This window comes from Rhinolophus sinicus, linkage group LG01, assembly GCF_036562045.2.
Source record: "Rhinolophus sinicus isolate RSC01 linkage group LG01, ASM3656204v1, whole genome shotgun sequence".
Taxonomy (NCBI): domain Eukaryota; kingdom Metazoa; phylum Chordata; class Mammalia; order Chiroptera; family Rhinolophidae; genus Rhinolophus; species Rhinolophus sinicus.
Window position 1 is genome coordinate 141,048,663 of NC_133751.1, and position 15,559 is coordinate 141,064,221.

At 39.7% G+C, this 15,559-nt stretch overlaps 1 protein-coding gene across 31 annotated transcripts in view; it reads right to left on the minus strand.

Moving 5' to 3' along the window:
• NEB (nebulin) overlaps positions 1-15,559 on the minus strand; it is a 182,740-nt gene that overhangs the window by 62,187 nt on the left and 104,994 nt on the right. For all 31 annotated transcript variants that reach the window (XM_074336297.1, XM_019737446.2, XM_074336259.1 and 28 more), the window contains 17 exons: positions 13,041-13,145; positions 12,628-12,939; positions 11,843-11,947; positions 11,183-11,281; positions 10,884-10,985; positions 10,636-10,743; positions 9,707-10,018; positions 8,219-8,323; positions 8,005-8,109; positions 7,542-7,649; positions 6,640-6,747; positions 6,415-6,528; positions 5,819-6,016; positions 5,318-5,422; positions 4,551-4,655; positions 4,344-4,448; positions 1,349-1,456 (listed from right to left, as the gene is read on the minus strand). In XM_074336297.1, the coding sequence (XP_074192398.1) occupies positions 1,349-1,456; positions 4,344-4,448; positions 4,551-4,655; positions 5,318-5,422; positions 5,819-6,016; positions 6,415-6,528; positions 6,640-6,747; positions 7,542-7,649; positions 8,005-8,109; positions 8,219-8,323; positions 9,707-10,018; positions 10,636-10,743; positions 10,884-10,985; positions 11,183-11,281; positions 11,843-11,947; positions 12,628-12,939; positions 13,041-13,145 (2,304 nt within the window). The remainder of the gene's footprint in view (positions 1-1,348; positions 1,457-4,343; positions 4,449-4,550; positions 4,656-5,317; positions 5,423-5,818; positions 6,017-6,414; positions 6,529-6,639; positions 6,748-7,541; positions 7,650-8,004; positions 8,110-8,218; positions 8,324-9,706; positions 10,019-10,635; positions 10,744-10,883; positions 10,986-11,182; positions 11,282-11,842; positions 11,948-12,627; positions 12,940-13,040; positions 13,146-15,559) is intronic.

Consider the following 15,559-nt stretch of genomic DNA (forward strand, 5'->3'; position numbering starts at 1 on the left):
CTAGTAGAATGCTTGGTTTAAAAGATGAATTTCTTTGTGTCCCACCTTGTTCCAAAAACAAGTTGCCGAGAATTTTACCTCTAACTTTTTTCATAACTAAAGGAAAAAGCCTCTACTGAGCTTTTAAAAATCTTATGTACAAAACTTCTCTTCCCGAATGAAAAGTGGACTCCTTTGGGCTAGTCTGTTTGTAGTTTTCCAAACAGTTAGGGCTGGGCAAAATCATATGTACTAATTTTTCTCCAGGTAAGAATTAAATTAATTTCATATATTAGCTAACAGTCTTTTTTTTTTTTAAACTTTGCATCTCTAGGTTCATTAGAGGGTAATGAAATCAATTTACTGGGTCATTATCTTTTTAAATAAGTAGAAGGGAATTGAAATAATTAGAGTGCATTGTCTTTAGTGTAACAGTTAGTATTCTTCTATAAAACATATGTCAGAAAGAACCTACATAAACTTCAGGTCTCTCTGTGTGTGTGTGTGTGTGTGTGTGTGTGTGTGTGTGTGTGTGTGTGTGTGTGTTGACTTGCAATATAAAATACATTTCTCACTGTGGGTTTTGGTAAAAAAAAAGGTTTGAGAAATTCTGGTCTAAAATGTTATATAAAATGTTCATCATTAAGAGGTAAAAGTCTCTAAAAGAGGTCAAGTTTCTAAAACAGAACTGGCTTTATTGGAACTGCACTGAAGGTTACAGGGAATTTTGCAATAAAAAGTTTTACTGAAGAACATTTTTGGCATAAAGGGGTAAAGGTCATAAGACTTTATGATATATTTAAACAGCTCATGTGATTTAAGGTTCTTTACAATTATGTCTCTCCTAAGAAAAGTTCTGCTTTTAAAAAGAGGAATTTCAAAAGATTTAAAATTTTTATATTCCATAGTTATAAAGCTAATTATTTTCTTTTTAATCATTTATTTAGGGATGGTATAGTAACCAGTTATCACATTCACTGGTTTGTTTTTATACTACAGCCCACATAATTCTATTTTTAAGAAGTCTATTTTGTATGGTGTATTATGTCTTCTGCCTATCCCGACTCCTGACCAAAATAGTATATCCATCCATGTCATTTGCAGGTGGGTAGCGTAAAAGGCCACATCTGCATGCTTCCTGCAAGGGTTTATGATCCCCTCTGGACTTCAGGGCCCTTGAGAGGAAGAAACACGGGCACAGAGTTCGTGATGACTAAGCATCTGGAATTACTTGCTGGTATACCCTGTGGGCATGCAGGGGGTACTTCTGGGCAACCTATGTATCATCCAGAAAACTCCTGGGAGTGGAGAGCAGGGGAGGGCAGAGAGGTGGGGGGAAGGCTGTCTATCACGTTTGTACTTGACTTACATTGCTCGCAAGGTGTTTCTGGTCCTGGGCATGTTTCAGGGACATGGCGCTGGAAGGCAGTATGTAGCTGGTGGCTTTCACTTTATCCCAGGCCTCCTTGTACAAGTTCTGTAGGGGTTAAAAATCTTCTTGTGAATACGGACAAATGCATTCTGGTTAGCTTCAGAGTAGCACAGTTTTCCCTCTGTTTCTGTCCTCAGACATGCCCTAACAACCCCCAGATCTTCTCACTCTGTAGGATCCCAGTACCCTTAAGTGAATAACTGCTTTAATACCACGACCGTAATTTCACAGTCCATTATTTTGTTCTCTACCATAGCACTTATCACAGTTTGACAGGTATCAGAATTTTTGATGCTATTCATTCCCCACAGGCCTAAGAATTCCTGGAGGATGAAAACCACTAACATTTTTTTTTTAAAAAAAAAAACCTGTTTACTCTTCCCTACTTTTATGTCACTAGTGGGAGCTCAGAATATGTTTGTTTCCACTCCTAGGTATTTATTTACCCAGGAGAAAATGAAACTTATGTACACACAAAAACATCTACGCAAACATAGATAGCAGCTTTATTCATAATTGGCAAAAACTGAAAACAACTCCAATGTCCTTCAACTGTGAATGGGTAAACAAACTGTGGTGCATCCATGCAATGGAATACCATTCTGCAATGAGAAGAATAAACTACTGATTTATGTAGCAATGTGAATAACACATAAACGCATTTTGCCAAAAGAAAGAAGCCACAACTAAAGGCTACGTACTATGTATGTGACATTGTGGAAAAAAGTTTAAGGATAGGAAACATCTCTATGGATGCCAGGGAAGAGGGCAGGGGCAGCAAGAGGGAAATTTGGGGGCCGATACAGAATTTTTCTGTATCTTGCCTGTGGTAGCGAATACATGACTTTATCTATTTATCAAAAGCCATAGTACTAGTTACTACAGATAGCGACATTTACTGTACATAAATTAAAACAGAATCAATCAGAATGAGGGAGGGGACTAAAATGGAATACAAAGTGTACCATGTAAATCTAATTGTATTACATATGCATAACAAGCCTACAGTGAAGGAAGTGGGGAGGAAAACAACTAATTTATTTTGGAAAATGGTATTCGCCTACATCTATATGCGAAAATAACTGTACTCCAGTTAGTGAATTTGTTTCTCTCAGGGGTTTAGGTTAGTAATTCTGAAAATACTTTATGTGCACACAAGGCTTGCACAAATGTTGTAGATAATGAGAACTCGGCTTTTCGCTGGTAAGGAAAAAGAAAGTTACAAGTTAGAAAAAGAAGTTATCAATAATAAGGAAAGGGAGAAGGCTAGAATGAACCCTGTAGTGTTGAGTTGCATTGGAGATACCAGTATGAACACACAGTTTTAAAATATGGATACAGTTGGATAAGTACAGAAAGAAATACAGATATGCATGCATACATGGGTTAGTATACATAACAAAAAAATATGTTTCTAAGCTCTGTCCACTTAGAGGGCCGCACAGCAATGACATCCCAGGGGCAGTGAGCACAGCTAGCGCTTAGATCTTGGTTTGGAAATACTGTTCTCCAATTAATAAACCACGGCTTCTTGGAGAGGTGGCTGATTCCAGGTCTGGCACAGGGGAAATACAAGATGAGCCTCACGCATCTTGTGGTGCCAAGAAGTAAGGAAGTGCTCAAAAAAACCACACAATGATGGGATACGTCAGAGGTACATAGAAGCCACCCTGAAAGAACTCCTAATGGCCAAAACTGAAACAATTTGAGCAACCAAGTAAATAACAATAGTATTCAACTGTATCCCATAGAATGAAACAAATATTTGTGATCCCATACTGATATAAACAAATAAACAGGAGAGAAGGGACAGTGTTCCTTATAGAAGAATTCCAATTAATAACTGTGGAAGGAGTTAGGGAAACAAAATCACCAGTAGGCATATTCCACAGTAATGATTGTTGCAGGCAAGATCCATCAATGGATGCTTAAATATATGAGAGAAAGCTTGAGGAGACACAGGATATTTGCAGAGTTCCAAAAGATCTCCTCTGAGATACATATTAATAACCAAGGGAAAACTAGTAACTGTAGAGTGGAGAAGTTCAGCAGAGAGCAACTTAACCAAGCGATGAAGGTCAACGTCCCTGGTTACTGACATCACGTGCCACCTGCTGTGATGCCCTGAGAAGGGCATATCATTTCTGTGTTATTCTTGCCAAAAATGCATACTCTCAGTTTAATAATGAGAAAAACATTATATAAAACCAACTGAGGGACATTCTACAAAATCACTGACCAGTAGTCTTGATATGTGTGAAGATCAGAAAAAGACAAGGAAAGATTGAGAAATGATCAGATTGGGGGAGACTAAGGAGTTCATGAAAACTAAACGCAATGTAGGATCCTAGATTGGCCTCTGGAACAGAAAGCACCTTGGTGGAAAAACTGGTGAAATCTGGATAAAGTCTATAAATAACATTGTAATAAGGTTAATTTCTTAGTTTTGATAATTGTACTACAGAGAAAATGACACGGGACTTCTCTGTACTATTTTTGCAACTTTTCTGTAAATCTCCAATTATTTCAAAATGAAGTTTTAAAAAAATGTGTGTTGAATGAATCAATTCAGAGGAGGAAACCAAGTGTGCCTCGGTTGGTCTGTAAGCCACTGGCCACTGGAGAAACCAGAGGACAAATTCAGGGTCAACAAGGATAGCTTCCATGGAACCTGCCTGCAATATGGGGGACATTGCTGAATTTGTGTCGACTATGTGAAATAGTGCAACATTCAAGTTGGGGCTTATTTAATTGTAACTAAGAGGATTTATGAGATAAAGTAGGAATTGGAAGGTCCGGGGAAAAAAACTGGACAAACATTTGCAGATACAGTACCTATCCCTATTGTTTTTGTATTGTTTCCAAAGGGGGAAAATAAAGGTAACTCAAATGCAACAGAAAGAAAACAAAAAAACAAAAACAAACAACTCACACTGCTGTAAAGATCCTTCAGACTTTTGGTCCTGTCATAATCCACTGTTTCTAGAACTGTCGTATATTTGTCTTTAGTCTGGTGATAATTTTCTTTATATTTCACCTACAGACAGAAAAACAAAAGATGGGTTATTCTTTTCTGTTGTTTGAAAATACATAAAGACACGAATGGCTTGTTCTGGAAGAGAAAACAAGAAAGACGCACCTCACTGGCATTAATGTAGCTTTGAAGGGCAGTCACGTGAACTGGTGTATCTGTGACCAGATTGTAATTTGGCAGATTTTCTTTAGCTGCTGCTGTGTATTGTAGCTGTGGAGAAAAACAAAAGTCACTGAGAATGGTAAAATCCAGGGCTGCCATCAGCTTTAGCAGTTTGTGCCAACTTAGCTTATAGTCCTGCAGGCTTTGTGTGGCGGCCAGAACTAATCGTTTCTCTTGACCACGGGTGGGTCTGGATCTTTGCCAGGTCCCCTTCCTCATTTTGTTGTCTTTTCCATGCCATACTTCACCCGTGACAGCAGCTGCTCAGTTTTCGATATTCTGTCAGCTGCCTTATCAGAGCTGAACCATGTGCTAGGAGATTTTCTAAATATCTATTTTTTTTCCACTTCAAAACTTATCTATTTATGGTCAAAGTATGCATTTGCATTCTCCTCTCTACAAGTTAACCTGATCAACTAAGATATTGATGCTTGAGAGTTCACTGGGAAACACGGGCCAGACAACTTTCCATTAGAAATGTTTAATGCCTTCAACTATGGAGAGACTCAAACTGAGAAGGTCCAGCACCCAGCAGGTCCCAGGAGTGGTCTGACTGGGGAGCGGGCCTGTGGTTCCCTTTGGTCATGCACTGTTAGAGCAGCTTCCTCTGCCTGGGCACTGGGCCAGCTGTGCCAATACCCCGCTGAGAACACCACAGATTCTGCTGACCCACGGCAAGCTGCTCATTCCAGAAGACTGGACTGGCTCACCTGACTCTGCAGTTCATATGATTTCTTGGCCTGGAGGATCTGGGGTGTATCCCAAACGTAGCATCCAATGCCTTTCAGCCAATTTAAGTCATCTTTATACACATTCTGCAAGAAAGAAGGGACAGTGAAAGAGGATAGGTACTCACTGAACTTACAGTTGAACATTCTGATGATTTCCTGTTAGCTCATGCTGCACTTGGTGCTTAGAGGTCAGAAGGTGGGTCTCCCAAAACCCAGGCAGGCCTTTCATTCTCTGGCCTAAAGAAGCATAGGAGGAGAGCAGTAGCTTTATTTTAGTCTAGTGTTACACAGACTAACTATGTAACATAGGTGTCCCATTGCTCAGAAGGGATTCTTACACCAAAAAGTGGTGGCTTACTGGTGGCACTTTGTGTTGCAAAGCAGCAGGGTTTATGAATACAGGGATGAGCAGAGCAGAGGGGCCCAGGCAGGGCTGGGCGAAGCCTGTTGTTAAGACAAGCTGCAGGAAAGACCCCTTACATCACTCAAGATCTCCTGTGCGTTCCGGGCCCGTATGACATTGGGCTCTTCTAGGAGAGGTGTCCACTGGTGGAAGTAGTGTCGGTATTCCAGGTCACTGAGAATGTACTGGCATCTCTTAGCCAGCACGTGATTCATCATATCATTGGGGATATGGATATTTGCTTTGGTGTCCTCATAATGTTTTCTGTAGTTCAACTAAAGAATATTATTTTTTTAAAAGACAAAAATAAGAAAGGAAATGTAAATTATTCAGAACAATCTTGTTTATAGAGTCTTATTTCCAATATAGACCGGTCCCTTTAGAATACACTAAGGTTAAAAAAAAAAAGATACTTTAATATATTCTTCTTTAAAATGTCCCATCCTTGTAGTGACCTTGTTGTCTGATTAGACATTAAACATTGCTAATTAGACAGGACCCTCACTGAGTGTTTGGTAGTGGAGGCGGGTGGGAAAGGGCGGGAACTTGAGGCCATCAAATATACACAAGGCTAATGGCAGGGGTGGCGGAAAGTCTCAAGACTGACCCATCCCCCAGCTAATCTCAAAACAAAGGGCAGGTCAGAAATAAAGTTCCAGTGAACTTTGCTTACCGCACTGCTCATCTTTTGGAAATCCAGACAGTGAACCACACTGGGGAACTCACTGATTTCTTTTCCAGCCAGGTAGTGACCCTTCTGCTTCTCAAACGTCTCTTTGTATTTAAGCTGTGAAGTAGGTACAATACTGAGAATCACCGGGATTTTTCTAACCAGCCCCCCCCACACACACACCCCAGTAAAGACTCTCAAACCTATGAGAGCAAAAGTCCTACTGACCTCGCTGTTCACAAAGTCGGCGTGCTTGGCTCCAACGATGGGAATGTAGCGTTCATCCAAGGTATAGCCATAGGCCTTGGTTCCCTCCCACGCCCCTTTATACAGTATCTAGAACAAAGGAATATGTGTCAACAAAAGTCTGCTTGCGATTTCTTTCAGGTACCACTAAAAAAAAAAACATGATAAAATCAAGGTAAAATATTTATGTTGAAAGGCAAGGCTTAAATCTTTATTTACAGCCATCCGTGTACCTATCTAAGGACAAGCTAGAGTCTTTTATCTTGTTGCAAATGAAATCTACAGGCTCTGAGGCATTTTATAACCAAATCTAACTATATTTACAGTTCAAATAAAAGTGAAAACAAATTGGCATATAGGGCGAGAATCACCAAAGATTGCTTCCCATTGAGCGGACACACATACTACACGCACACATATATCGTCCTTAAATTAGCTGAATGAAAATTTGGAGGGTGAGTCCTCCATTTGTGGGCTGGAGATGTTTGTACATGATTGTTGAAGAGGGACCGGCCTTTCTTCTCTTTTCTGACAGTAGTTGCTCCAGCCTGTGTGCACCCAGAGTCGATACGGCACTTGTTAACACTATGACCCATTTATTTATCGGTATGTCTGTCCTTCTCACTTGCATGAGCTCCTGAGGCTTGTCTCATTGAGCTTTAATTCCTCAGTGCCTAGCACATCACAGCCGCTCAAAAAACACAAGCTGGATAAATGCTACTCACTCTCAGTCATATGCTACTTTTAATAAACAAGACTAAATACAACAAAAATAATCGATCTCCTCCTAAGTTCACTTGTTCACAAAATCATCCAAGAATATGAATAGTGACAAGAGTGTAAAATTAGGAACTGGGCTGTATATCACATAATATAGAACTTACGGTACTGTAGAGTTTTTCCATGTCTTTGGCGTGGGTGATGTATGGTGTATCTGGCGAAAATGTGTATTTGCCCTTTAGTAATTTATTAAACGTTTCTTTGTATTTTATCTAAGGAGAGAAAACGAAATAAAACAGAACCTTACTATAAATGTATATTTAAAGTTTCATAGGATCTACCTAGCAACCTAATAAATAGTCTACATTTAGAGATTAAGATTAACTGGTTGAATTTCAGTCTTTCAGCTAACAGAATAATTTGGAGAAGAATATGGATAGTCTCTAAAAGTGGGTACAATTGTACCACCTACTAGTGGCATTTAAGACATTCTCTCCCAAAGATGATCTTATAATCTCCCCACCCCCATTTTCTTACAAACAATTATCTGGAGTTAAGCCAATCTGTTCAATGATAGACAACTAGCTCCCCAACCCAGGTACCTTATTACATACAAAGCACACTTACGTCGCTTTGATTGACTGAGTTAAACTTGGCCAAAACAATCTCTGGAGTGTCTTCCACACATGTGAAGTTAGGATAGTTGTCAAGAGCAGCTTTCTTATATTTCACCTGCAAAGAAATAGTGATGATTAAGAGAGGTCTCCCCCTACAGGGCACCTATCCCCACATGGCAGGTATGGAGGCCAGGCATCAGGTAAGAAGAACAAACTTTGTGTACCTGATTCACCCATTCTTGGTTTTTAGTAACCCTCACATGCTCCACAGAATCCAGGGGGATCCAGCCAATGCCTCTGAGCCACTCCAGGTCAGCTTTGTAGACATTCTGAGAAAAGGAAGAGAGATACGATGGAAGCATAAATGGCTCAGACACGGGGTTACAGACAGCAGATTAGACATCATTTTTTCAGAAGCTTTCAAAAGATTTCCTCTTGTGGCTATTGTCTCATTGACTCAATCGTGATTTCATCTGCTCACCCGACCAATATTTCTTGAACCTCTTACTATGAACGAAGCACTGTGCTAGGTGCTTTGAGAGATTAGTACAAACAAGGAGTCTGGGCCCAGACAGAAGTCCTTGACGAAGTGGCAGCTGGTAAGTGCTATGAGATCAAGACCACGCAAGTTCTATGGGAGTTGAGGGTAGGGAGCCGTTGTTCTTAGCTGTGAGCATAAACAGAGGTTTTACCAAGGAGATGGTAACTTTAGACGGGCTTAGTATATTTAGTTATATAGAAGTATGTGGGACATTTAGAATAAAGGAAATTATGGAAGTAAATGTTCATGTATTATAGCGTAGGAGGAGGCCACCCTCTGGGCAAGCCTGAGTCTACCCTTCCCCACCTAGCTCTGGATTCTCCCAGCGCACCCACACCCAATGAAGAGGGTTAATAATCTGATTAGAGCTCCACAAGGGTCTTTGTGCTGCAGCAACCAGTGAGGTGGGAGGTTCAAGTTCAGCCCCTGCACCACCAGCAGTCTTTGGTTTCCTGTGTCTGTTTTGGTAAAGATGAGAAGACCCAGGAAGGGTCAGCTCCTCAGTGCACCTGAGTATCACGTCCCCTACAGGGGGACATTGTGTTTCTGTCCCCTACAGACCGCTGGTGTCAAGGAGAGATCTTGATTCAGGCTTCAGTGCGAGCTGGCCTAAATCTTGTTTTCTGTCTAGCTTTCCCAAAGCTCTGCGTGAGGAATTCGGGGCCCTCCTGCAGCTCATCAGCACTTTGTGTCCCTTTTACTTTGATCCCTTGCAAGCAATTACTTCATAAATGCCTCGAGGAATGAGATGCTTGAATCTCAAAGCAAGAATGCGCCAGTCCTGGGTCCCCAACTATGCTATCATGCAATGCCATCAAAATCCCATCTCAGTCTTAACCCCCACCCAAGCCCATTATTATTTTAAATCAGTTGACAATTTTTCATGCAAATGTGAGTGAGGCGCTGTTGGTGCTGATGACACAGAAGCAGCAGAGTTTTAAAACATTGACTTTGGAAGCTATTCAGCAATGCAGTCAGAAGGCAAAGTGTCTGTCACTCAGTTGTTGCTGCCCATCTTTCTCTACTTCATCTGCAGCATTCACTCCCTTCTCAGAACAAACTAAACGTTTACAGCTCCAAGCTTCAAAGACGGGTGGTTCCGGAATGCTGTTTATAACTCTCTGGGTATACCATACATGTCTAGATAATTCGGGGGGAAAAAATCACTTACATCGCTCTGCAGCTCATAGGCCTTCTTTGCCTGAATAACATCATTTTGGTCAGGATGACACGTCCATTGGTGCAGGATATTACGATAATCAATGTCACTGACAAGGTCCTGCCCCTGCTTGGCAGCCAACACTGACATCATGTCACCAGGTATATTGATTTTGGCCTTTGTTTTGTGATAGTCCTCTTTGTATAGTCTGTCGTTCTGGATCTGGCCCGCATGCTCAAACCAAACCAGCTTAGGATCATCTCTCATCGTTGGAACACCAACATAATGACCTTTTTGCTTTACGTGTTCAGCTTTGTATTTCAGCTGGTGGGAAGAAGCATAGAGACTCCATCAGCTTTGATAAGTAGACAGGGCAACAGGGACCTTGAACATCAGCAAACTCAACCCACAGCCTTTTGTATCACACACCTCCACCCCAAGAATAACTAACAAAAAGCACTGAAATAACGTCTTTTTAAAGGAAAAAATATCAATTTAAAAATAGAAAAAAATATATGTGTTTTCTAAATTTTGGCGATATTTTATTTAAGTTCTACCCAGGGAATAGAAAAAAAGTGAATATAATGATGGATGTTCACTAGACTTATTCTGGTGATCATTTCGCAATATATACAAATCTTGAATCATTATGTTGTACACCTGAAACTAATAAAATGTTATATGTCAATTATATCTGAATAAAAAATAAATAAACAAGAAAAAAGTAAGGAACTCAAACAACAGCTTTGAAAGAAACCAAGGCAGGAAAAAAACGAAAAACGCCCAAAGCCCATGGGAAAAGGACCAGAAGGGAGCAGGTACTCCTGCCATCCCCAAGCCCAGCCAGGCCTGCCGAGCCAACAGGGAACACTCCACCGTGTTAGGCCTTAGCACAACTGAGTTCCCCCGCGGGCAAGTGCACTCATATGGAGATGAATTACCTCGCTCTGAACATCACCAGAATGATGGGCATGAACAAATGGCACAGCATCCGGAGGCAAAATGTAACCTGTGGCTTTTTGCTTCTCCCATCCTTCCTTGTAGAGGTACTAGAAGACACAGGGCCACAACAAACGGTTACACTGAGCAGTCAGAATGGAGGGATAAGTTGTGTGCAGACATATCTGATAGTTACGTTATGGTCCTCCGAACCCACACCAAGTCTCAGGCATCCAGGTAAAACCCATACCTGGTCCAGTATCCGGGCTGCCTCCTGAGCAGTGTGCAGCAGGGGGGTTTCTGTGAGGGTGTACTTTGATTTGGTGTCATTCCAATTTTTCCGGTATTTAATCTAGAAACGAGAGGCAAGGGGGTAAGTTACTTGGCATTAAGAAAACATGATGTAAGCAAATGCTAACACCAATCATCTCACTGATCACAATCTGTATCTCGGACAATGCTTGCATTGCCAAGTGTAAGTAGGTGGCAAAGCTTTGGAAATGACATGTTCTTGATTGGGCAATTGTAGAATGACAGCCATGTACTTACATCATTCAGGATCTCACCACTTTGTTTCGCTGTCACATAGTCAACTCTGTCATCCACAGGAGTAAAGTTCAGAGTTTCTATTTTCGTGCGATACTTATTCTATGGGAAAGAAAATATCTTTTAGACAGTCTTAGTCCCTCCCTGGTCCTCTGTGAGCTAAGAAAGATGTGCTAAATTTAAGGGCCCTTCTCTATCAGAACCGTAGAGCGTCATAGTTGAATGGCATCTTCTTGGCAATTTGGCGTTTTTCTTAGCACTTAATTTTTTAACAAACGGGTTGGCTTCTTATCCCACCCACAGATTTTAAAGTAGGAGGTTTGTTTAGCTCCCAAAGTCATGTAATGCATCATGTGTATATACGCTCCACTTTTTTCAAGCGGACAAACTTCTCCCAAGTGTATTGCTATTGATGACAAAAGAAAACTTTTCATTTATACAATGCCAAGCATTCATGAGTGTGCTGGATATTATATTATGGATGTGGTCCCATAATGTCATAGTGACGGTATAGGATTATTTTGGAAAAATGTATGCCTGGATTAAAAGACAGCAATTGAAACTGTTAAAATCACTGATCAGGAAGGACTGTACTTTGGTTTGCGTATTTTTGTTCAGTCTCTTAGGAAATGTATCAAAGGGTAAGATAAAATCTTGGAATACCTCACTGAAAATATCCGTAGCATATTTGGCATGATTGACGGAAACGGAATCATTTGGCATCCACCCAATCCCACGTAGCCATTCCAAATCGGACTTGTAAATAGCCTGTGGAAAAGGTGAGGATGAAGTCAGCAACCCTAGCCACACGGTCCTGTTTATCGTATCCATCAGACTGATGGAGAAACACAGCTTAAAGATGAAATACTCAAGTAGCCAGGCAAGTAACGTACGTAAGTGAATTCGGAGGCCAGGTAGTATGACAAACTGAGGGACATATTTTCTATTTAAAAAGGGTTAACTTCTATTCAGCTCCAGGTGATTGCTGCCAGGGTTAATGCACACCCAGAGCTTCAGCCTCTAATTTTTCAAGAGAAATGGAAAATCCTAGATTTAGAAAATTTCCTGTTCTAAAAACCTTGGCAACGTAATTCAAAATTTTTAACCACTGCGTCAACTAAAACAAGCATATCCGTGCCTACAGCCTGCTGATATTTTACTTAGGATGTAACCATGTTGCTACTTAAATTCTATAGAAATAATATTTTCACGATAGTTGTCTTTATCCTGTAACAATGAAGAATTAGATTCACACTACCCTTTGTTTCCTGACACAAAGTCTAGCTCCTTCATGGCTCTGGTGATTTTGATACCATGCTATAAGGTGTAACTAGAACCAAATTCCTGGCTGTGTAAAGACATGAAGGGGTGAGGATTTAATGACATCAGCTTTCTGGGAGTCCTGGCAGAAAGAGAGAAAAGCTCATCCTCCAATGCAGCCCACTCACATCGCTTTGCAGTTCGTAGGCTCTCTTGGCCTGAATCACATCGTTCTGGTCAGGCAGGCATGTCCACTGGTGTAAATAATTGCGATAATCGATATCGCTGACCAGAGTCTGGCTATTTTTAGAATGCAAGACGGAAAGCATATCCACTGGGCTTTGGAACTTAGTCTTCCATTTGGCCCACTGCAGCCGGTACTCTCTTTCATTCTGAATCTTGCCAGCGATGAGGGCCCACCGAATCCTGTTGTCATCCCTGGCAGTGAGGGTACCCACATAGTGTCCTTTCTGCTTCTCATGGTCAAGCTTGTATTTATACTGGAGACAGGAAAACAAAGCAGATGGATCACAGGATGGACTTTTGATGCACCTGGGGCGCTTGTTTACAAAACTGAGAAGTCACACAAGGCCATACTTACGTCACTGGCAATCTCCCTGGAGGCCTTGGCAGACTGGATCGGGATGGCATCCAGCCGTATGTCGCAGCTCGTCTTCATTTCATCCCAATCTTCACGGTAAATTTTCTGAAGGGGGCAAAAAATAAGGTATCATTCCAGATTTTACCAATAACTCCCAGGGCTCAAGTGGAATTAATATCAGAGGGGTACAATTTTGAAGTCCCAGAACCAGTTAAAGAAAGGGGAGTAGGTGAAAGGATCATTCTGCAACATTGTATTGAAATAGGAAATCCTGTCTGGAGTTCAAAGACCCAGGCTTGACAAGAGTCCTTTCTTTTTCATCTGAATCATAGCCTTGATATAGTTGTTCATGGTTTATGTAAAAGCTGCTTCTTGCATTGGTAGCTTTGGGATAAATTCATGTAGACATTAATGGGCTATTAATGAATTCCTTTAATTCAATAATTCAACTTCTCTAATTTTTAAATTTAATTCAATTTTGTAATCTTCAAAATTATAAACCTTTTATATTTGTGGGTTCCCCCCCTCCAATATAGTTTCTTAGATCTTCTTACGTAATTCATTAATTATTGTTTGGGAATGTTAGATATTGAATTAGAAGTACAATTAGATATTAGTAGCCATTTTAAAAAATATAGCTGGTTTTTGTTTGTAAAAAGAAGTTAGTTAAGGGAGTAACAGATTTACAGATAACATTTTAAACATATGTTCATATTTAAACAGACACATTCTGTACCGGCAATGTCAAAAAGACTCAGAAATGACAGTAATTTAAACGTATAATTTAGAAATCGTACCAATCAGTACGGGAGCTTGAACAGTACAGAAATGAGGGGTAAATTTCAATTACTGATAGTTTCATGGCCTTTGAATATCTAAAATATGAATGCTCAGATAAGTTTTGTCTTTGAAAGTATGGATAAGTTTTGTATGAATTTTCATTCAAGTTTTTGTTTGAATTTTGGATGGTCACATTAAAACAATTGACTTGTTTTCTGTACAAAAGGAAACATATGCTCCACATTTAAATGTTTATGCTAGAGAATATTTAATGCAAACTTGTCATTATGCTATTTTAATTTTTTATTTATTTAATTTTATTACATATATTGTTCCACTATATTTTCTTATGTATTAATTTTTGTTTGCTTATGTGGTCAAATATATTTTTTATTTGAACTACAAAAAATCTGGCTTGAGATGAAACTCCTTCATCTACTAATTTGAGAACATGGGCAAATTACTTAATCTTTTTAAGTCTGAACGTTCTCATCTGAAAAAAACAAAATAATAATATTTTACTCATGTGGTCAGGCTGAAGAGTAAATGAGTCAATATAACATAAATTTGCTTGGTTACCTATAAAACTATATACAAATATTCTACAAATGTTATGCTTTCTAAATGGTGGAAAGAGTTTTAAATAGTGGGTTATGTAAAGATAGTAGTAATGATGACACCCTGTGTAAAGAAAACATACGTTTTGGTTAACATTCAAATGGGATGTTTGATTTATTCCAAAACACGTGCCATTCTCATTATATCTAAATATCTAATATAGCCAAATATCTAGATATCTAAATATGTAAAGTTAAAAGCTTCACTGAAGGCATAGTTTCAAATATTAGTCTTGCTTACATCATCATAGCAATGGAAGGGTTCTGGTATTTCCAGCTGAGACGTATATCATGGAAAAGAAACTGCACGTGAGACTTTGCCTCTGGATCAAATGAAAGAGGCTGAGGAGGCTGTGCCCCAATAAAGAACTGACTGCCTCTCCCTCCAGTCACTTGATGAGAAGAGTGCACTGCACCATAATATTGATTCTGGTTCGGAAAAAAATGTATCAGTGCCCTAAAAGTTTGGTTTTTCACCAACCCTTGTACAACAGTAGCTCCTAAGTAGCTCCTTATAGTACAGTAGATGGTGCAGTTGGCACATGGTGAGGAATCTTTGCTTGGTGGGCTCTTTCTCTCACAGACAGTTATTAGTTTTTGAAAGATGCAAAGCTTCAAACTACGGTGAATTGCACTAATGTAGTATCCTTCTTCTAAAGTCATACTAATTCTACACACAAAAAAACTTCTGTGATCCATGAAGGCGGCACCTTCTTGAACTTGCTGAGTTGTAGCCACATAACTGAATTCTCTCATTTTGTCTAATAGATTTTTAAGTTGATTCTCCTTTTTCTCCCACGCATATAAGGATTTATTCTGCCAATAATGATAATTTTGCCTTTTTGTTTCTAATATTTATCTCTTATTCTTACTCTTATGTAATTACTTGGCTCTAATGAGAAGCTTACTTATTATTGGTTTAGTCTTCATTTATTTTGACAAGTTTTGGTAACTGTGATTGTTTTTCTTCTTTCATTGGGCTCTATGGTAATTTGTTTATTTCTTAGAGTTCTGAGAGAATTCTCCTGTGAAATCATCTGGTGACCCTAGCAATTGAGAGGAGGAATGAAAGTCTTTAATAACCCTCTTAATTTCTTGCTATATGTTTTTATTCTTTTTCTG